This window comes from Caretta caretta, chromosome 2, assembly GCF_965140235.1.
Source record: "Caretta caretta isolate rCarCar2 chromosome 2, rCarCar1.hap1, whole genome shotgun sequence".
Taxonomy (NCBI): Eukaryota; Metazoa; Chordata; order Testudines; family Cheloniidae; genus Caretta; species Caretta caretta.
The window spans coordinates 235,614,489-235,637,956 of record NC_134207.1 but is presented as its reverse complement, the minus strand read 5'-3'; the positions used below and the strand labels follow the sequence as shown (position 1 = coordinate 235,637,956).

General features: G+C 41.8%; 1 protein-coding gene across 3 annotated transcripts in view; it reads left to right on the top strand.

The window, feature by feature from the left end:
• PRTFDC1 (phosphoribosyl transferase domain containing 1) overlaps nt 1–23,468 on the top strand; it is a 68,226-nt gene that overhangs the window by 2,058 nt on the left and 42,700 nt on the right. For all 3 annotated transcript variants that reach the window (XM_075124803.1, XM_048836962.2, XM_075124802.1), the window contains exons 2-3: nt 3,952–4,058; nt 7,029–7,212. In XM_075124803.1, coding sequence (XP_074980904.1) covers nt 3,952–4,058; nt 7,029–7,212 — 291 coding nt within the window. The remainder of the gene's footprint in view (nt 1–3,951; nt 4,059–7,028; nt 7,213–23,468) is intronic.

The window sequence follows — 23,468 nt, the reverse complement described above, 5'->3', positions numbered from 1 at the left end:
TGCTGTATGGGTTTCTATTTTTAGTCATTTATTTCTCCACCAACTTTTTTCAGATTTGGCACAGCATTTGTTCCTAATATGAATTCTCTACACACATTGATAGGTTTGTTAGGCCTTCTGTAACTGTTATTGTGAACAGGACTTGCCCCCTACTGAAAAACCTTGAAGTTTTGAGGATGTATGTAATCCCTTGTTCCTGTGAAAATGTGGAATGATATTTGAGTACCTTTTTTTAATAACCGGATCAAAGCCCCTTGCAGTCAGTACAAAAACTCCCATTGACTCCAATGGTCTTCAGGTCATGCCTTTTATTTTCAGGTTTTAAATATTAATTGGAAGCAAATGATGATGTTGAGCCAGGCACATTTCTCTAGGAAGTTAACATTTGTGCTGCAGCTAAGTAGACATAAAGTAACCATTCTTAGACAAATAATATTTCTTCAAGGTGTAGTTTAGCACCACTATACTGGTGCTAGAGATAAATATGCCAGTGTATGAAGGTAGAATCCTAATAAAGATGCTAATGTAATAGAATAGGTCAACAATCAGCACATTTTGATAGGCAAATTATTTGTGAAGGATTTATGATTCTTTATTCTAGTAGGGAATCTGCTTGCAGTTGTTAGTAGTTTTTACTCTTTAGTTGAGGATTCTGTGTAGCAGAAATGTACACTGTACCGCTTCAGAAGCAGTTCTCTCACCATTTGGTTCAGCCTTCTTGTTGATATTCATGTGTTTGAACAATACAATACTCCTGTGGGAATTCTGCACCACTGCACATGCGCAGATTTGATGTCCCCCCACAGATTTCTTTGCTTCCCTGCAGAAAAATGACTTCCTGACAGGGAAGCAAAAGGAAGCCACAAGAGTGATCATGCGACCCTCCCCAACAGTATGTTTTGCGTGACCAGGGCAGCCAGTAGAGAGATAAATCACTGTGGGGCAGGAGGCAGGACTGGGGAAGACTGGGATGGTGGCTCCAACCCAGCGCCGGGCTCAGCTGCTAGTCCCAGCTGGACTGGGGAGGACGGGACTTCCTCTTCCCCCGCACGGCATCCGGGGCCGGATCTGACCCACCCCCAGATTTCTCTCCCAGCTGCAGGAAGCTCTGCAAACTCCCCCCCCTCACCCTAACACACTTCCTGCACCCATTGCTCCTCAGGTGCAGGGGGAGGGATTCCTATACAGGGAGCGGCTCCCTCATGCATCCAGAACCCTTCATACCCAGACTCTCCTGCTAAGCCTCACCCCCTCTGCACTCAGATTCCCCCCCCCAACATGAGCCCCACTTCCACTGCATTTGGACCACCCAAGTGAGCCATGTGCACCTGAATCCCCACCCCACCGAGCCCCAACCAGCTACACCTGGATCCCTGCCCCACTCTCCCAGCATCTGAAACCCCCACTGAACCCCCCACACCCAGACCCCCTTGCTGAGCTCTATCACCCACACACCCAGGCCGCGACTCCCACCCCCGCCGTTGAGCCCCAGCCACCTTCACCTGGAGCCCCCGTGCAAAGTCCCATTACCATTGCACCCAGAACCCCTCAACAAGCCCCTGTGTATCCAGATCCCCTCTGCACCCAGATCCCCCACTGAGCCACCCACACCCAGATTGCCCACATAGAATCCTCTCAACCCACACCTGGATCCCCCACATTAAGCCCCTCCAGACTTGGCTCCTGCCTTGCTAAGCCTACCTGCTCACCCAGAGAGGCAAGGCCCGAGGGTGTTTCTGGGGCAGGCCATGTCCTTGAACTTTGTCAGGGTGCAGCCTCATCACAGTCCGTGTCCCAGGGAGGGAGCTGCACAGTGATCTCCCACCTCTGTGCAGCCCAGTGGCCTGTGCTCCCCAATGCCATGCTGGAGCCTCCACATTTATTTGACAAATAAAATTTGCAGAATTTTGCAGAATTTTAAATAGTATGTGTAGAATTTTAAATTTTTTGGCGCAGAGTGCCCTCAGGAGTAAATACAAGGAATAAAGACAACATGTTTGTGGGTACATATGACTGCAAAGACAATTAAGAAACCCGTGAGGTGGCACTCTTTCCTCAAAGTCAATATTGAAACAAAGCTCCAGTATGGTTGCAAGAAGTCCTGCCCTGTTGGAGGTGCTATCTTTATTATGGAACTGTTGTAAAGCTTGCCGAACCGTTTCCATTACAATCCCTCCTTTTTACATCTTTAGAGCTTTCTGAAACATGGCCTTTTGAACTGACATTTGTCCTGCTTGATTTCTGCCTGACATTTATAAACTTTTTGATTTCTGAGATTCTGGTATTAATCCAGTTCCTGGTTTTACAGGTGGATGGATGGATGGATGTATGTGAAAAGCAGTACTAATACACATTTTAAAATTCTTTAAAACATTAATCTTTTTTCAGTAAATATGTGGCTGTAACAGAGCGAAGACTCACTAGAACGGTACCTCCTGCTGGTTATCCAGGAATTAGCTCTTTTCCAGCCCCAGAGCGCCTCCTGCTGGCCGGTGTCTCTCCTGCCTCAGGCCCCATGTCCCTCCCGGATTCCAGTGCCCCTTTACCTCGGGGTTCTGCCCCCACAGTACCCACACACTCTGGGTCTCGTCTCCCAGGGGAACCCTCAACCCTCTAAGCCGGGGGTGGCTAACCTGTGGCTCTGGAGCCACATGCAGCTCTTCAGAAGTTAACATACAGTTCCTTGTGTAGGCACCGACTCTGGGGCTGGAGCTACAGGTGCCAACTTTCCAATGTGCCAGGGGGTGCTCACTGCTCAACCCCTGGCTCTACCCCCACTACACCCCTTCCCACACCCTCCTGTGTGTGTGTTATGCCCTCGCTCCTCCCCCCAGCCTCCTCCATGCCATGAGGCAGCTGATCGGGAAGTGTGGGGAGGGAGGGGGAGGCACTGATAGGCGGGGCTGCCAGTGGGTGGGAGGCACTGGGAGCGGAGAGCTTATGTGGGGCTGCTGACGTATTACTGTGGCTCTTTGGCAACGTACACTGGTAAATTCTGGCTCCTTCTCAGGCTTAAGTTGGCCACCCCTGCTCTGAGTCCACCTTGCCTCAGTGGCTATTGCCAATCATCATCGAGCCCCCTCTCACTAGGGCAGACTGCAGTCTGTAAAGGCCACTCATCATTGGCAAGGATCAGACCAGCTCCCTCTGTAGCTCTAGTACCTTTTTGGGCCTTTAACAAGGCTGGGGTTCCCCAGCTCCCTTTGCCATTCCCCAGCACTGCACCACTTCCAGTACCTTGCTCCCAGACAACTAGCCCTTCTCACTCCAGGACTAGAGTGAGACTCCTTCAGCTCGTGGCCCCCAGCCCTCTTATCAGAGCCAGCTGGGCCCTGATTGAGCTGGTCACACCTGTGGTCAGCTGCTCTCACTGCTTTTCCCAGCCGCAGCCCTCTCCAGGGTTGCTTTTAACCCCTGCCTACTAGAGTGGGGCATTTGCCCCACTCCAGTAGCATATACAGAATATCCTGTATTCTGGTGAGTTTGAATGTTTTCTGGGCACTCATTTCAGATGACTTGGATAAACCATTTATGGCTTTACAATCATGCGCAGTGCAATCTTCTGAGACTTAGGCAGATACAGTTAGGGAAAGACTGCAATATTTTTGTGACAAGTTGTGTTTTTGTTTTTGTTTTTTAAAAGAATGGTTACTTTTAAGGGTGCTTAGAGAGTTAGATTGATAGAAGTAGACATAATGCACCCATGATTAATAGGCACAGGTGAAATGGTAAATTATCATCATGTATTTTTGATTACATGACCCTGGAGTTAATCACGTGGATATCCCCATATATGGGAAGGTGTGTGCATAGGGCTGGTACAGCTAATAGTAGTTGCTAATAATACTGTCAAATCCAATGTAAAAGGATGTAGTCTAACATTCAGAATATAATAACTTTTTATATTCCAAATACAATGAAGTGTTCTAATTATATTAACCTAATTTGCAGATTTCAGATGATTGGCCAGGCTACAGTTTGGATTTATTCACATATCCACAACACTACTGTGGAGATCTGGAATATGTGCTCATACCTCATGGTATTATTGTTGACAGGTAAGAGTGCTTTGAATGTTACTATATAAATATTTAACAATGTTTTGTATACTTGTTATATAGACATAATTGGATACTCACAAACCATTTATATATTAAACTTCATATAAAAGAACTACTCTCAAAGAATATTATGTAGGTTTCAAAGGAAAGCACTTGAAATTTGGGAAATGCCAGATTTCTAGTAGCCCGTGCCGTCTTAATTCTGCCACCTTATGGCTGAAACTCATTGTGTTGAGAGAGATCAAAACTGCAGAAAATTCTTGTAATGAAAATACAACTAAATGTAGTCCATATTTTATATATAAACTGGGGCTTAATAAGTCCCTGTCTGCAGTAGAGTTTAAACTCTTACAAAATATTTTACTAAAGTAATCTATATAGTTATGATTTGTGAAATATTTAAACATAATTCATTCCTTTTCACTCTGATCTATTAAATTATGTTATCACCCTGCTAGTAAAAACGAAGTTTAAACATTTTTTCCTGAAATAGTTTGGATTCTAGTGTAGGGGAAGCCTCAGGGACAAAATGTCAAGGTCTTTTCAAGTTGGAATAATACCTGATGCAAAGTATACAGTCTTGGACACCAAAGCTGGGGGACGAGCTATTTAAAGGATCATTCAGCTTTTATTTCTGTTTCTGTCTATGTGCTTGAAACGTAGAAGTGGCGTAAAGCCACCCATTTCTTTACCAGATCATCAAAATGTTTTGAGTATCTAGCCTAAAAAGTTGTGAAAAGTAGTTTTGTTTATGTCCACCCAATTACACAAAACAACAAAAACCCTCTAAAAAGTTTAAAAAAAAATTAAGAAGGGAAAGGAGAGGGGGGTGGGCAATTTATAAACAGAAAGCCAGAAAAAATATATGGGTAGACACAGATCACTAAGTGTTTTCCCTCACTGTCTCTGTGAAAAGCTTTCCCACAGTTTCAGACTTTCCTTTAGAGGAGGTGGTGCTGAAGAAGGAGAAAAATGCAATTACCTCACTATTCATGCTATTTTTACATAAACACAAGAGGAACTTAAATGTATTTGAGATCAGACTAGATGATATAATGGTCCCTTTTTACCTTAAAATCTATGAATATTCACTCTTTTGATCTATTTTTGGTATACAGAATTTATTCTTTGCATTGCATAGATATGAAACTGAAAGAAACTTTGACCTTTTTAAATTGTAGCTAATTTATTGTTGGCTACAGAAATAAGAAAAACGAAAAGAAATATTGTCCTCTTTGGACTATATTCTTCCCTTACGCATGCCGTGCACATATAGTAATTTCCAGTGATTTTTTTTTTTGTGTGTGTCTATGCAGAGAAAAATGGATTCCTATGTCACTGTGAACCAGCAAAGAACAGTTTATAGCACAAATGTGGTAGTGAAATCCATATGATAAATTACAGAATCATATAATGAATTGCATTTGGCCTACACCTCATTTGCGCTCTGGCCACTAGTCCATCTTTATTGGGACTACACTATAATGCCAAGTAGCTACTGTTTTTGTAAGTGACCTGACAAAAACTTGTTTTTCTTTTCTTGACCAAGTATAGCATTTTTCCTCAAAATTACACTGGGCTCAAGTACAGAATGGCACTCTTGAATCTTGGCTCAATAAGATATTTTCAGATGGGATTATCAAAATATGAGGCACCCAAACTCACTAATTAGTTTTGAAGATTTAAGCCAAGAACTTTATCCCACATAAAAGCTGGGATCCTACTCATTCTAATATGCTGCATCCTGTTGACAAAGGAGACACATTGTCGATAAGAATGCAGATCAGTAAATTATAAGATATTTAAATCTTCAAAGTAATTGGTAAATAACTCTGACTCTTCCTGTCTCTCTTTGTGACCTTGGGCAAGTCGCTTTGCTTCTCTGCATCTAAGTTTGTGTTGTCTACAAAAGGGGGATAATGATTTTACCCTTTGTAAAGTGCTTTGAGATCTCTGACTAACACTATGTGTCACTTGTAAGTATTTTCATTTATTTTACTAAAATGTAAGTGTAGCTTTTTCTTTAGTCTGTGAGTTTATGTAATTTCTGGTGTTTTTCTTCTTGCACTTAAACCATTTACTCTTAGCCGTTTGCGTAACAAAGTGTGTGATCATAGAGAGAGACGTTACATCAGGGATCTCAAACTTAAATCACCACGAGGACCACATGAGGACTAGTACATTGGCCCAAGGGCTGCATCACTAACACCTTTTCATACAAAGATACAGAAGACCCCTGCTCTGCCCCTCGCCCCACCCCCACTCCACCCCTTCCATGAGGCCCCGCCCCTACCCCGCCTCTTCCCACTGCTTTCCCCAACTCCGCCCCCTCCCTGCCCCTCTTCCAACCCCTTCCCAAATCCGTGCCCTGGCCCCGTCTCTTCTCTGCCTCCTCCCCGAGCGTGCCGCGTCCCTGCTCCTCCCCCCTCCTCCTGGAAGGTCCTAAGCGCCGCCAAACATCTGTTTGGTGGCGGGAAGTACTGGGAGGTAGGCAGAGGAGTGGGGATGTGGCGCACTCAGGAGGGCAGGGGTGGGTGAACAGGGGGTGAGGGGTCATATGGCAGGCCACAGGAAATAACTCCGCGGGCCTCATGTGGCCTGCAGGCCGCATGTTTGAGACCCCTGCTTTACATGAATGTGGGATGCTGTGTAAAGCTGGTGACCTAGTTTCTTCAATCACCCGAAAAGTCTCCTTTATAATATTTATTGCAAGACATTCTTCCAGTTGTGTAATCCAGGGAATGTGTCTAGTGATAATTCCCAGTCTATGTTGTTATACACTTTTTTAATCTTGTATTGATCAGATTTCTTCTTGTATCTGCCTGTTGTGCAGCTGATCAAAAGCCCACTAACGTCTGTCAGGGAGTTGAATGGGCCATGCTTTAGATCAGGCCATGCATGATTTCTAGATATTTTTGGATAACTCCATTGAAAAACCTATTACATTATAATTATCCTTTATTTCAGGACAGAATGCTTGGCCAAAGGCATCATGCAAGACATTGGAGACAATAACATTGTGGTTCTCTGTGTACTTAAAGGTGGCTACAAGTTTTGTGCTGACCTTGTGGAGCACATTAAGACTCTCAGTAGAAATTCAGAAAGGTCTGTCTCCATGAAAGTTGACTTTGTCAGACAGCAAAGTTACCATGTAAGTCAACAGTTCAGTTATATAGATTATTTATAAATTAAATAGTAATTTGATTCCAGTAATAAAATAGAGGTTTGTAGATGAAGAATTTAAAAACATTTACAATACATTTTACAAAAAGTATCTGTGTGAAAAATTCCTTTGTTTAAAAAGTTTTCCTTTTTCCCTATAATGCATTAAACATATGATTGTACTAACTTAATGGATAAATATGAGTGATGTATGAGACATCCTAAAGATAATTATTTTTTCACTTGCGCTGTTTTCATTAATCTGTCAGTCAGCTGTGGCTTTTTAGAAAATAAACTATTTCACATTCTTTCATTTCCCTCCCCCTCCAGTAATTCTAAATCTTTCTTGATTTTTGCTGTTAGTTAAAGAATAGGAAAATTACTGAAATGTTTTACTCAGTGCGTCATAAAAATGGATAGTATATATAATAGCAGTCTATACCACTAGATGATATAGTGCTTTGTTGTAAAATTAAATAAGACATTTGGTCAAGTCCAGTCTTGATGTCAGAGGTTAGAGCCCTCATTAACTTGAGAGGGAGTTAAATAATAGTGATCCACTGATTTCAGTATGGTAATACTAGTAAGAGGGCCTATTTGGAGCTACATCCTTTTTGGGGACATAGTATGATTTTCCATTTTTATAAGCTGCATATTTGAATTCCATCCTGCATTTCATTATCTATAGTATGAGCCAAATCCTAGAAATAGTTTACAGCTCAAGTGGCAGAAGCTGCACACTAGAGATCTCACAAGGGGGGTTAGGGTGAAGTAAAAAATACTTTCCCCTTCCATTAAGGAGTGGCAGTAGAACCTCTGTGACCTCTGTGCAGCCTCAGGGTTCAGTAACCCCTCATAATACCTGTGTCTCTAATCCATGGGGAATTGTTGGTGTATCCGCATAGTCACAGATCCAGTGATGTCCCCCCTTTTCTGACCTACCATCCCCATCCTGAACACTTGCTGCAGTAGAACACTGATTCCACTAGGTGACCACAGTCCTAGTGGGGTCAAAATGTGGCCCTCGGACTGTAAGTGGAATTTTTCCACATGAGAACCAATTTGAGACATGAAGCATGAAGTGAAAAGATGTTACTATTTTCTGACTATTTAACAGTATGCAAATGAAGTCTGTGAATTAGCTAAAAGCAGTGGGGAGAAAAAAACTTTATTTGAGGGCACATAGAAATTAAGTGAATTTTCAAGAGGGCTATTTACTTAGTTTACACAAATACTAGATTAATATTGAAGTACTGATTGTTTACATTGATTTTACTTTAGAGGGGCATCTGGCAGTTGTTCTGTTGGGCTGCCCTTCATCATAAGAACATAAGAATAACCATAATGGGTTAGACCAATGGTCGATCTAGCCCAGTATCCTGTCTTCTGACAGTAGCCAATGATGCATGCTTTGAAGGGAATGAACAGAACTGGCAATCATCAAGTGATCCATCCCTTGTCATCCACTCCCAATTTGGCAATCAGAGGGTAGGGGCACCTGGAGCATGAGGTTGCATTCCTGACCATCTTGGCTAATAGCCATTGATGGACCTATCCTCCATGAATTTACCTGATTCTTTTTTTAACTTCACTATGGTTTTGGCCTTCACAACCTCTCCTGGCAATGAGTTCCACAGGTTGACTGTGCATTGTGTGAAGTAGTACTTCCTTTCTTTTGTTTTAAACCTGCTGCCTCTTAATTTCATTGGGTGACCCTTGGGTCTTGTGTTATGTGAAGGAGTAAATAACATTTCCTTATTCACTTTCTCCACGCTATTCACAATTTTATAGACCTCTATCATATTGCCTCTTAGTCATCTCTTTTCCAAGCTGAAAAGTCCCAGTCTTTTTAATCTCTCCTCATGCAGAAGCTGTTCCATACCCTCAACAATTTTTTCCCTTCTCTTTACCTTTTCCAATTCTAATATGTCTTTTTTTGAGAAGCGATGACCAGAACTGCATGCTGTATTCAATGTGTGGGCATACCATAGCTTTATATAGTGGCATTATGATATTTTCTGTCTTATCTGTCCCTTTCCAAACGTTCCTAATATTCCGTTAGCTTTTTTGACTGCCGCTGCACATTGAGCGGACATTTTTCAGAGAACTGTCCACAGCGACTCCAAGATCTTTCTTGAGTGGTAATAGCTAATTTAGATCCCATCATTTTGTATGTATAGTTGCGATTATGTTTTCCAGTGTGCATTATTTTGCATTTAACAACAGTGAATGTCTTCTCCCATTTTGTTGCCCAGTCAACCAGTTTTGTGATATCCTTTTGTAACTCTTCACAGTCTGCTTTGGACTCAACTGTCATGAGTAATTTTGTATCATCTGCAAATGTTGCCATATCACTGTTTAACCCTTTTTCCATATCATTTATGAATATGTTGAACAGTACTTGGCCCAGTACAGATCCCTGGAGGACACAACTATTCACTTCAGTGGATTCTGAAAACTGACCATTTATTCCTACCCATTTGTTTCCTGTCTTTTAACCAGTTACCAATCCATGGAAGGATCTTCCCTCTTCTCTCAGGACAGCTTACTTTGCATAAGAGCCTCTGGTGAGTGACCTTGTCAAAGGCTTTCTGAAAGTCCAGCTGCACTATATTGACTGGATTACCCTTGTCCACATATTTATTGATCCCCTCAAAGAATTCTAATAGATTGGTGAGGCATGATTTTCTTTTATAAAAGCTGTGTTGACTCTTCACCAACAAATCATGTTCATCTATGTGTCAATTTTGTTCTTTATTATAGTTTCAGCCAATTTGCCCTGTACTGAAGTTAGACTTACTGTCTTGTAATTGCCAGGATTGCCTCTGAAGCCTTTTAAAAAAATTGTTGTCATATTATCTATCCTCCAATCATCTGGTACAGAAGCTGATTTAAATGATAGATTGCTAAAATTATAGATCACCTAAAAAGAATGGCTCAGGTGTCAGAATCTCCCTCGCATTCTATGCAGTGAAGAGCAATGCAAAGAATTAGTTCAACTTCTCCCCAACAGCCTTCTCTTCCTTGAGTGCTCCTTCAGCACGTTGATTCTCTAGTACCCCCACTGATTGTTTGGCAGGCTTCCTGCTTCTGATATACTTAAAAAAAAAAATTTTTGCTTTTAGTTTTCAAGTCTTTGGCTAGTTGCTCTTCAATTTCTTTTTTGGCCTGCCTAATTATATTTTTACACTTGACTTGCCAGAGTTTATGCTCCTTTCTATTTTCCTCAGTAGGATTTAACCTCCAATGTTTAATGCTAGCCTTTTTGCCTCTAACCACTTTTTACTTTGTTGTTTAGTCATAGTAGCACTCTTTTGGTCCTCTTACTGTGTTGTTTAATTTGAGAATAGATTTAATTTCAGCCTTTATTATGGTGTTTTTAAGAAGTTTCCAGTATGAGTTTCCAGTTTCATCAAGTATGAGAATACTTCTATTCTGTACAATATTATCTCTCTCTTCTGTGACCGGCCATATCTGGTTAGCAACATGAACCCAGAGCTAGTGAAGGGCCCTGGATGTAAAAACTTCACCTACCACTTCCACATAACAGTTCAGGAGAAGAAGTAAAGAATATTGTATCTATCTGAGACTGCAGTGGAAATGTTGATAGGCAGCACCTTCTCCAGAACAGTGCCCCGTGCACCACTTTCAACTCAGTAATTAACTCTTTGATTGTAAGAGGGTCAAAATTGCGATGTCGGTGTACAGTGCGTGGCACAGTCATGCCCTGATCCTTACTGTTATGTCTGTTCACAACTGCAGTATAAGATATTAAATTGTATTAATGTTTGGGCACTGATTCAATGATTCCTAGGTAAGAGTGCCACCTACTGAATCACCAGTACCGCTTCCTACAGTCCTTTTGGGTTTCTGGATATCGCCCAAATGTCTTATATCCAATTACAAACAATGTTGGATTCTGTAAAATTTGAGATCACAACCCTGCTTGACATAGTTGTATTCAAAATATTTAGGTGAGTGGCTAGCTCTTATTAGCTTGAAAGACCCAGTCTCCTATCGTGGCAGTCATGCATGCAATTCCCAAATCCCCATATCAGATTGCGTATGGACTTCATGACTAGTATCATCACCTTTTTTCGAGTCTATTTACTCCTCACCAGAACTTTAATTACTATCTTAGATATAAAAATCTACTTGACAGAGGAAAAAAAAGTCTTTTTGCTTAAACAAATAAGGTCAGTCAGGAATTCATCCCCTTCATCCACTGAGTGCAATAAGAAATACGGTAGCTAGGAGAAAAAAATCTTTTTTGTTTCTTAGTATGCATGTCTTTCTCTTACTCACTTTCTCCGTTTTATTTGCTGTTGGATTTTCATTGTTCTCTGGTTGTTTTACTTTCTCTAATTCATGCAGTCTCCACACACTGTTTTTCTCACATAATTAACCCTGCTTCCTTTTAACATTCTTCATTTACTGTTCCCTGTTTCACTTCTCCTCAGGGGTACCCTGTAGCTGTCACTACACTTTCTTCAGCTGTGTCCTTCTCTCTGCTCAATTGTCCAAATTCAGTAGCCACTTTCAACTCCTGTAAAAACAGGTTGCATTTTGATGAGTTGTCTTGTTCCAACTTCAGCACTAAAAGGTTAGTCAGTTCTAGACATTACAGGTGGAAAGGGGTAATTTTTAATTGTATTGCAATTTGGGTTAAGTTTAGAGGCAAGAGCAATAAGGGTGATGTTGTGGTGGGTGTCTGCTTTAGACCACCAGACCAGGAGGATGAGTAGACGAGGCTTTCTTCAGACAACTAACAGAAGTTTCCAGATCACAGGCCCTAGCTCTCAAGAGGGACTTCAATCACCCTGACATCTCTCTGGGAGAGCAATACACAGTACACAGACAATCCAGGAAGTTTTTGGAGAGTGTTGGGGACAACTTCCTGGTGCAAGTGCTGGAGGAACCAAGTAGGGGCCGTGCTCCTCTTGACCTGCTGCTCACAAACAGGGAAGAATTGGTAGGGGAAGTAGAAGTGAGTGGCAGCCTGGGCAGCAGTGACCGTGAGATGGTCAAGTTCAGGATCCTGACAAAAGGAAGAAAGGAGAGCAGCAGAATATGGACCCTGGACTTCAGAAAAGCAGACTTTGACTTGGGGAATAGATGGGCAGGATCCCCTGGGAGGCTAGTATGAGGAGGAAAGGAGTCCAGGAGAGCTGGCTGTATTTTAAAGAAGATGTATTGAGGGCACAGGAACAACCATCCCGATGTGCAGAAAGAATAGCAAATATAGCAGGTGACCAGCTTGGCTTAACAGAGAAATCTTCGGTGAGCTTAAACACAAAAAGGAAGCTTACAAGAAGTGGAAACTTGGACAGATGACTAGGGAGGAGTATAAAAATATTGCTCAAGCATGCAGGGGTGTAATCAGGAAGGCCAAAGAACAGTTGGAGTTGCAGCTAGCAAGGGATAGGAAAGATAACAAGAAGGGTTTCTACAGGTATGTTAGCAACAAGAAGAAGGTCAGGGAAAATGTGGGGCCCTTGCTGAATGGGGAAGGCAACCTAGTGACCGATGATGTGGAAAAAGCTGAAACACTCAATGCTTTTTTTTTTTTTTTGCCTCAATCTTCACAGACAAGGTCAGCTCCCAGACTGCTGCACTGGGCAGCACAGTATGAGGAGGAGGTGAGCAGCGCTTAGTGGTGAAAGAACAGGTTAAGAACTATTTAGAAAAGCTGGACAAGCATAAGTCCATGGGGCTGGATCTAATGCATCTGAGGATGCTGAGGGAGTTGGCTGAGGTGATTGCAGAGCCATTGGCCATTATTTTTGAAAACTCATGGTGAACGGGGGAGGTCCCAGACGATTGGAAAAAGGCAAATATAGTGCCCATCTTTAAAAAAGGGAAGAAGGAGAATCTGGGAAACTACAGACTGGTCAGTCTCACCTCAGTTCCTGGAAAAATTGTAGATCCAGGTCCTCAAGGAATCCATTTTGAAGCACTTGGAGGAGAGGAAGGTGATCTGGAATAGTCAACCTGGATTCACCAAGGGGAGATCATTCCTGCCAACCTGATTGCCTTCTATGATGAGATAACTGGCTCTGTGGATATGGGGAAAGCTGTGGACATAATATATCTTGACTTTAGCAAAGCTTTTGATATGGTCTCCCATAGTATTGCCAGCAAGTTAAAAAAGTGTGGATTGGATGAATGGACTATAAGGTGGATAGAAAGCTGGCTAGATCGTCGGCATCAACGGCTCAAGGTCTAGTTGGCAGCCGGTATCAAGTGGAGTGCCCCAAGGGTCGGTCCTGGGGCCGGTTTTGTTCAGCATCTTCATTAATGATCTGGATGATGTGATGGATTGCATCCCCAGCAAGTTCACAGGTGACAGTAATATGGGGGGAGAGGTAGATACGCTGGAGAGTAGGGATAGGGTCCAGAGGGACCTAGACAAATTGGAGGATTGGGCCAAAAGAGATCTGATGAGGTTCAACAAGGCCAAGTGCAGAGTCCTGCACTTAGGACAGAAGAATCCTATGCACTGCTACAGGCTGGGGACCAACTGACTAAATGGCAGTTCTGCAGAAAAGGACCTGGGGATTACATTGGATGAGAAGCTGGCTATGAGTCAGCAGTGTGCCCTTGTTGCCAAGAAGGCTAACGGCGTATTGGGCTGCATTCGTAAGAGCACTGCCAACAGATGGAGGGAAGTGATTATCCCCTCTATTCAGTATTGGTGAGGCCACAACTGGAGTATTGCTTCCAGTTTTGGGCCCCCCACTACAGAAAGGATGTGGACAAATTAGAGAGAATCCAGCAGAGGGCAATGAAAATAATTAGGGGGCTGGGACACATGACTTATAAGGAGAGGCTGGGCTTATTTAGTCTGCAGAAGAGAAGTGTGAGGGGAGGATTTGATAGCCGCCTCAACTACCTGAAAGGGGGTTCCAAAGAGGATGGATCTAGACTGTTCTCAGTGGTCGCAGATGACAGAACGAGGAGTAATGGTCTCAAGTTGCAGTGGGGGAGGTCTAGGTTGGATATTAGGAAAAACTTTTTCACTAGGAGGGTGGTGAAGCACTGGAATGGGTTAACTAGGGAGCTGATGGAATTTCCATCTTAGAAGTTTTTAAGGCCTGACTTGACAAAGTCCTGACTGGGATGATTTAGTTGGGGTTGGTCCTGCTTTGAGCAGGGGATTGGACTAGATGGCCTCCTGAGGTCTCTTCCAACCCTAATCTTCTATGATCCATTATGGAGGTGGACAAACTACGGCCTGTGGGCCATATCCGGGCCGCAGGACCCTCCGGCCCGACCCCTGAGCTCCTGGCCCGGGAGGCTCACCCTGGCCCCTCCCCCACAGTGGCCCCTCCCATTCAGCCTCAGCTCACTGCACTGCCTGCATAATGCTCTGGGCGGGGGCGCTGCAAGCTCCTGGGGCAGCTCCGCTGCAGAGCCTGGCCTGACCCAGTGCTCGGTGCTGCTGTAGCATTGCCAGCCACTGGCACTCCAGGCAGTGCGGTAAGGGGGCAGGGAGCAGGGACGGGTTGAATAGAGGGCAGGGAAGTTCGAGGGGGTGGTCAGGGGTCAGTGAAAATCCTTGCTGAGTTTGTTCCAGTTAAGGGTCAGCAGAAGAGTTGGTTGGTGTGGGGAGATAGCAAATTGGACCAAATTGTGGTGGCTCGTCAAGCTCATACTGCTTGTTTTGCAACCTGTCTACTATCTTTCTCCTGAAGGTAGGCATTTTTTTAAAATAAAAAATTAAAACCAGATTTTCAGATTAAGAGCCTGGAGTTAGGCACATGAATCCATATTTAGATCTCTAAATAGAAACGGATTGATTTTCAAAAATGCTGAGCACACTAAACTGCTATTGACCGTAATGGTAGCTGCAGGTATTCAATACCTCAATTAAATAAGGTAGTTTTTATTTAAGTTCCTAAATATAGATATTTCTGCCTAACTTTAGATTCCTAGTTTGAAAATTTGGGCCTGTAAGGTTGTGAAGAATACGTTTATACAGTTAACTCCATGTAAATCTATGTAGTTATGTATACGTGAGTTTATAAGCTGACTGAATGAAAAAAATAGCTGTGTGTGGTATGACCTGGCCTGCTCATCAAAATGAGGTACAGTATATCAACTTCGTTAACCTTTTCATTGTTGACAAAAACTTGCAAGAAAAAGGCGGGATGGTAATATGAGGATCTTTGCAATCTTCTGTGAGTGGTGGTTTGTTTTAGCATCTCAATTTGGTGTATCAGGAGCATTGAACTTGGTTTGAGGGCAGAACATACGAGAGTACTAGTACTCCCCCACCCCACCCAAATATTCAACCACTGAGTATAGGAGACAAAGCTGAATCTAACAGAGGAAACTATAAATGACAGCTAGTGTTGTTATAGAACTTATTTCCTACAGAACAAAATACTAGTTTTTGATTATATCTGTAATGCTCCAAGTATTAATGAAGTTACAAAGTGAAGTTCTGATTTTGGCTAAAAGCATATTTAACTCCCTATGTATTTAGCAATATGTGCTATACACAGCTATGGCATTTTACACTTGGAGCCCAAATAGTTAAGAGAAGTTACATACCATTTAATCTCTTCTTTAGTATGTACAGGGCTTGTCTACATACCGCTTAAATTGATGTAATTTACGTTGCTCAGGGATGTGAAAAAGCCACCCCCCTGAGCAACATAAGTTACATCAACTTAAAGTGGTGTCCACACTGCACTACGTTGGCGGGAGATGCCAGAGGCATTACAATGGCACAGCTGCATCAGTGCAGCTGTGCTGTTATAGTGTGATAATGTAGAGTAGCCCTCAGATGCAGACCATATAGAAATAGATTAGACAAACTTCCAGTTGTAAGCAGAAATTAAATTTGCAAACGTAGAAACATACTTTTGACCAAGAAAGAACTGATTGTATTATTATAATTTACATTTGCGGGGGCTTTATATTCAGTAAAAGTTACATTTGTTGAATTTTTACAGTTACTAACCATCTGATTATCCAAGTTGCTGTGGTACTTAGCATCTCAGAAAATCAAACCCTAAGTAAACTGACACAGGCAAGAACAAATGTTTTTAACATCTACCTGTGATTATCTAACTTCTTTATTTCCCTAAATGAAATCCCCATTATTTTTTCCAGACCCTTTGAAATTATTTTTTTTCCTTTTTAAAAAAGTTTTGTGCTGAATACTTTTTTAAAAAAAAGAATAAATGTTGGAAATTAACATTATTTATAGAGAATCATATTTTAGCCTGGTGTCCTTTCACCAATGTAAAAGTTAGAAAAACCCAATGAAATAACACAAGAACATTGTAGGAGAGGAGGTGGAATGAGGTCTTAAGAAAGCAACAGTAAGCAGAAAGAAGGGATTAGAGGGTATGGTTTCCTATAGACTTGCAATATCTTGTTTTGCCTATTTCTCTTATTTTTTATTAATTTATTTGGATGATTGTCATTGAAAGGCACCATATGAGAAGGCTTTTAAGCAGGAATTTGAATAGAGGCTGTGTGGTGACTTGAACACATTCCAAGCATAAGGGACAATGTGGAAGAAAGGATGATGGTGAGAGTTAGAAAAGGAACTGAGAGGAGTATAAAGAAATGATGAGAGGTGTAAATGGTGTGAAGAGCCTTGAAAATGAGGACTAATTAAACTGATGCAGAAGACAAATAGAGGCCAAAGAAAGGAGTTTGAATATAAGGCCAGCAGATCGGGCTTGGGAGAGAGAAATTTTGCAGCAGTGTTTTGGATGGATTGGAGAGGAGTGAGGCAAGAAACAAGGAGTCTTGAGAGGGGAAGGCTGCATTTGTCTGAGTGAGAGATGACCAAAGCATGGGCAAAGTCTTTAGCATTAAGAATGAAGAGACAGCAATGGATTTAGGAAACATTGCAAAGAAAGAGCAAATTGGATTTGGTGACAACCTAGATGTTGGGGTAGAAGAAAATGAACGGAATTGAATGTGATACTAAACCTGGGTAGTGGAGAGGATAGTGGAAATAGTGACATTGAGAATGTAGAGCTTGAGGGAGCAATCAATGAGTTTAGTTTTTACCATACAGAATTTGAACGGTGATGGGACATCCAGGAGATGTCAGATATGTGAGACTGAACAGAAGGAGACAGACTTTGAAATTACTGACGTAAAGTTGGCCGTTGAAACCATGAGAACAGATGAAGCAATTCAGAGATAAGGTGTTATGGCAGCAGAATAAAGAGCTTAGGATAGATCTCTGAGAAGACATTGACATTAGGGGGAGAGGGAAGGGAAGTGGAATCAGAGGTCTTTAAAATTGTTGATGGGGTCATTGGTAACCTTGGTAAGAGCAGTTTCAGTGGAGTAAAAAACCTAAATTGAAAGAAACCCAAAAAGGAACTAGAAAAGAGGAAGCTGAAGCAGTAAGAATACAATATGTACACAATCATCTTGAAGGCAAAGGAAAGAGGGAACTGGTGTGATAATTGGACAGTTTTTTTATCAAGAAAGGGATGTTTAAAGATTGTGGTTAACAGGGTGTGATGGGGCGCATGCCCCACGCTGGCAGAAAAGGGCTTAAACCAACCCCAGGGAGGCTGCGCAGGAGGAAGCCAATTAGGAAAGGGCTTGTAGAGACAGCCAATTGGGAGAAGGGTTAGAGAGACAGCCAATCAGGGCCAGGCAGGACCATATAAGAAGGGCCGCTGAACAAAGCGGCTTGAGTCACTTCCTGGAGTTCGAGGAGGGAGGACTGGCTGCCCTGAAGGAGGGAGAGGAGACAGCACTATGGTGAGAGCAGTGCTGGGTGGGGTCAGGGGAGCAGGAGTGAGCTCCCAGCTGACCACTGCCAGAGTGAGGCCCTGATACAAAAGCGGAGAAGGTGCTAGGGCTGTGGGGAAGGGGCCCAGGGAAACAGATGGCAGGGGTTGGAGATGACGCAGCACATGACTGCTGCCCCCCTCCCCCTTTGGCCCCAGTTGCTATTGACGCAGGTGGCTAGACATGGGACTTCAGCCTGCCACTGAGGCAAGTGGCTGCACAAAGGACTGCCACCGCTGCCCCTTGCCCACCTCTCCCCCCCGAAGGGGGGGGGAGAGAAACAAATGGGGAACAGCCAGAGGGCTATGTCCAGAAGAGGACACCGTGGTCCTGTGAGCAACATGGGCCTGGGGACAGAAGTGAAGGTGGCGAGATGCCCCTAGATGAAGATGCACTGGCAAACCAGAGGTAATTCCCAGGATGGACAGCAGGAGGCGTCAAAGTGGTGAGTCTCACCTGGTTACACAGGGCATGCTGAAGACTTTAAAAAAAAGAAAAAGCTAGGTAAGAGAGTGATTGAGGATGAAGGAGAAAGAGGGAACGAAATTTGAAGTGAGAGAAGACAGGAGTAAAAAGGATGGGCTTAAGTGAACAGGTTACTGAGTAGAAGACAATAGTGAGACCACCTCAAAGTCTCTAAGATTTGGGTGTTGGGGGGCGGGGAGGAGAGGTCATGATGATGAGGCAGGGATAAAGGAGGATGAAATTATTTCAGATTCCTTCTTTAAAATTTAGCAATTTCTTGAGTGGAGAGGGTTTGAGTGGACTTAAATACCAGAGCCTCCAGTGGTTGACAGCACAAGAATCAGTCCAGGAAGACAAGTAGAGCAATCTAGCAAGAAAGAAAGTTGAGTTAAAAAAAAAAACGTTTCAGAGGAAAGTATGCAAAGTCCCGAGATTTTCTCCAAAGGTGCTAAGCAATCCCTGAACTGGAAGGGAAATTCATGTATCAGGTTTGGAGTTTGGTAGGATGGACAGAGTGATAGGATGGTGAACTGAAAGATTCAGGAGTGGTGGTGAGGGTGGAGTTTGAAAGTGTAGAATATGGAATTAACAGGTTTGATGGGCTTTCTGCATCCTCTGTTAATCTGTTTCTGATGAATAATTCAGTATTTCTTTATCAATATCTGGAGCTGTTCAGTCTTCTCTCATTATATGATACAAGGGAAACTGTGCTAAGGATAAAAAAAATCTCAAATTTATTGATGAGATTTTTGTAAGTATTACAATGACATGATTTTATGCAGTGAAGAAATATACAGCACTGGCTAGTAATGAGGCTGAGAAAGCTCTCCTTTCCCCACATTCTTTTCTAATGATTTTAGTTTAATCTTGTTCAGATCAAAATGATAGAAAGTGACCCACTGATAGTTTTGAAAACTGTGTAGTTTACTCTGATTGGACAGCAGCTGAATTGCAATTTTCAGTACATATTGATGCATGTAGACTCCCGCTTATATTCAATTGCAGGTTACTGGGATGACTTTGTATTGTCAATTTGATACCTGAACTGCAGATTCTGAAAACGTATTTTTCAATTGCTGGTGGCAAGAAAGTAACCTTTTAAAATTATCTCCCAAAATATAAATAACTTCAAAAGGAGTGTTGTTTTGCTAAAGTATAAATCTTGTGGAGGGTTATGTGGATTGAGCCACTTCACTTAAGCCTTTGAAATTAATCAAAAGTATTTATGGCTTCCAGAACATAACTGATTTAAAAAATGTGACCTCTGAATAACAATCCAGACACAATAGTCACATTGATGTGTGTACACCAGAAGATACATTGACATTATCTGTATCCTCTTCAGCATCCAGTTGTTTGAAATATATTTACAACTGTTGATTATTAATTTTGGCATAAACAGAAGCGTTTGTGCTACAAAACCCTGAAAACAACAAAACAGGCACTGTGCTTTACACAGATCTGAATGTTGTAATCCATATGAGGCCATTTCAGTGAATGGTTTTGGTAAATCTATCTGCTGTAAGAGTATAGAAGCACAGACATTTTATATATGTTTTAATGCAGTAATGGTTAATTGTATGCCAATTAATACAAATAGTAAAATTATATTTTTTAGGTTTAATGATCCATGGCTGCATCCAGACTGCACACTAAAGCTATAGTTGTCGGGCATCCACCCACATGTGGCATGGGAAATAGAACTCATGACCTTCTGCTTCAAGAACACATACCTCTTGAAATAAGGGAGATTCTCCCTTTGTTCAAGTGGTTAGAAGGTTTTTATTTATATATTTTTTGAGAAGGAGCAGAAACTTAGGAGTTCTGTTCACTGTGTCTCATACATGTGGTTTAGTTGATGTGACTGTGTTGTCTTCGTTCACAGTATGTGACCATGGATTAATTACAGATTGGCGCCTGCCTGGTGGAGTGAATTCCTGTAAACCCTGAAGCCAAATTTTACGCTACTTTAAAATGAATTTAATAGGGTTGCATGAGGGGTAAGTCAGTGCAGAATTTGGCTGTACTTGTTCCAAATCAGCTCTACAGCAAGTTCTACCTTTAAAGTAATTTGCAAATAAATATTTTTGATCTTCGCAAAATGCGTTGTTTTTTGCCTGATAGAAAAACATAGCAAGTAGAAGAAGCCATTCAATACCCAACTAAATTGAATGAATGTAACTTCTTAATTTTTACTTTGGGTCTGCCACTGTTGTATGGTGTGTTTTTTGTTTTGTTTTTACTAAATTTCACACCTTTCAAAGGGCATTCTCCCCCCCCCCCCATTTGATTTATAAATAACTTTTTAGAAACCCTTTTCAGGTACACAAGTTGGGCCCAATACTGTCAGGTGATAAGCATCTCCTGCAACTCAGTGTTGCAGGATTATGTGCTTTCTTAGTTTCTCATTTTCCTCACAAGTTAGTGTACAACACTTTTTTTTTTTATGCTTTTATGTGATTGCACTAGTCCACAGGAGCCACTGTGTCATGAAATACTGGACTTTAAAACTGTCACAAAGCCAGGATGAAATACTGATCAATGTGTCTCAGTCCAGTGCCATTTTGTAGGAAGAAGGAAACATTTTACGAGCATATTTTTTAAATGGCAGCTGTTGGAAGCAGCTAAGGTTTCTGAAATGTTAAAATACATTGCAATGGAGATGGGATTAATAGTGATAAGAATAGATGAGCCATCAAAGTGCATGGTAACATCCACGTATTAATATCTACATTAATATATTCATATGAATATATTGATATTACATACAAAAGATTATATTAAAATAATTTTACAGTTTTAAAGTCAAGCACTCAAAGGTTGAGAAATGCCAGAATTTAGCTTGCCTGTGCAACCACAATATAGCCCACTTGTACATATACGTTATCATAGTCTTGTTTTACATCCCATAGAAACGTTGTAGTAGAACCAGGAATAGAAATTAGCACTCCTTGGCTCCAGTCCAGTTCTTAAACACAAGAGGATATCTTTTCCTTGCAGCTTTCTCCCGCATTCACTCTCCTTCCTGTGCACTGAATGAAGCAAGGGTCTTGTAGATCAAGCATGGGATCATGTAAGTAAAGTCTGTATGATGTTGCATGTACAAACAAGAGCTGTCGTATGGGCAACTTTCTTTTTGGCATTTTTGAACTCCTGAGAGCTTGATTTTGCTGCTGTCATGTTTTTACCCAAGTATTTTGTATGTAACTTTCTTTGGTTTTTATAAAGCAAACTGAAAAAATCAGAAATTCTGTTTATGTGGAACCATAGTGATCTGCAGGTTTGGACCCCAGCAAAGGCCTGTACCTTTTGAGCTAAAGGAGTAGTAGTCTGTTATGCTCTATGTGGATCAGTCACTAGAGGGGGATGCCACATACTCCTGATTAATTGTTCATTCAACTATTTACTAGACAGCAAAGAATTGCTGGGAATCATTATTCCGGGGTTGAAATCATGGTTCTGGAAAGAAATGTGGTTTTGGGGTACAGACAGCACAGATAAGCGCATAGATTTTGCACGTTCAGCATGAAAGGCTACATAGGCGAGACTTGGGTCTGCCATATTAGAGAGAGAGTGTTCTATTACCAGATCTACCAAAAATGAATCTGTGCAACCTTTCAGGTACCTCATCTATAAAATGGAGGTAATGGTACTTGCCTGCCTCCTAAGGTAGAGTTGTGTGCTCAATAAACAGAGCTCTAAAGTGCCCACAGTTATTAACATTACTGAGTGGAAGGTCTATTTATAGCTCCTAGGCTAAAGGCAAGGATGTGAGTGGTGCATGTGTCTTATCTGAAGCTCTAGTTGTTTGCATACCATGTGGGAGCAGTTTGGGACCTGGAGCATTCTCAGTGTGGATGAGGGAACTGGACTCATACTCAGGGCTGAGTTCAGATTTTAGCTGTCTCTAAAAAGCTTTACTGAGCATGTGCAAATATTGATTTTTCCAGAGCGTTATAATTTGGTAAATCCAAGCAGATTTTCACATGAAGAGCAAAAGACACCTCCCTGACCTCAGTAGTAGCTGACTGAAAACTTTTGAGTTCCTTCTCCAAAGCTTAGAGGAGCTCAGGCTCTTCAAAGAAATGACTGGAAAATCTTTTAACAGTGGAAATTTTACCTGTTTTCTCTAACCTTGTTGTCAGAAGAGGCCATATGTTTTTGCTAATACGTGAGAAAAAATCTGCATGAGGCAAAAACCAGGCATGGAAAAGTTCAACCCAAACTGTTCAAGTGTGGCAATGTTATAATGCGGGTCGGAGGGCAGGGCAGGACAAGGAGGAAGAAGAAGGATCCAATGTAAAGTGTTAAGCAACTTTAACTATAGGATGCCAGCTACATCTATAATAATACAGATATGCATACCTGCTGGTTTGGTATAAAGATTTTATGAGAATGAGTGTGGGGTGGTAAAACCTCAAGTGAGTTATGTAGGTCATCCCAAACCACTGAGAGTAAATGCTTTATACCACACTGTGCTATCTTAGTCTGCATATGCTACACCGCCAAAATTTTCAAACCTGGGGTTCTTGAAATTAGCTGTCTAAATTCAAGCAGCCTAATTTTGAAAATGTGGTCACCACTAGCAGCATTCATTGATTTCAGTAGGATTTGTGGGCGCTCAATATTGCTGAGAGTCAGGCCACTTACATTTAGGTACCTACATATAAATTTAGGGGGCTAACTTTAGGCACCCTCATTTGAAAATGTTTATCATTGTGTATATTATTGCTTACTTAGATTGTGATAGTGCTTGGAAAGTGACAGATGACCCCAATACATAGTAAAACACCATTTCTTCCCCAAAGAACTTACAACCTAAGAAGACAAGCAATAAATGAAGGGTAGGTGAGAGAGATTAAAATATACAAACAATATTTTAAAAGGACATCAAGTATTCCCAAATGACTCTCTCCATAGCTTTTATTAGTTGTGTAATTTCTTCATAATTTCATGGTAGATTACATAGGAAAACAATATCAGAAATGTTTTTAAAAATAATAT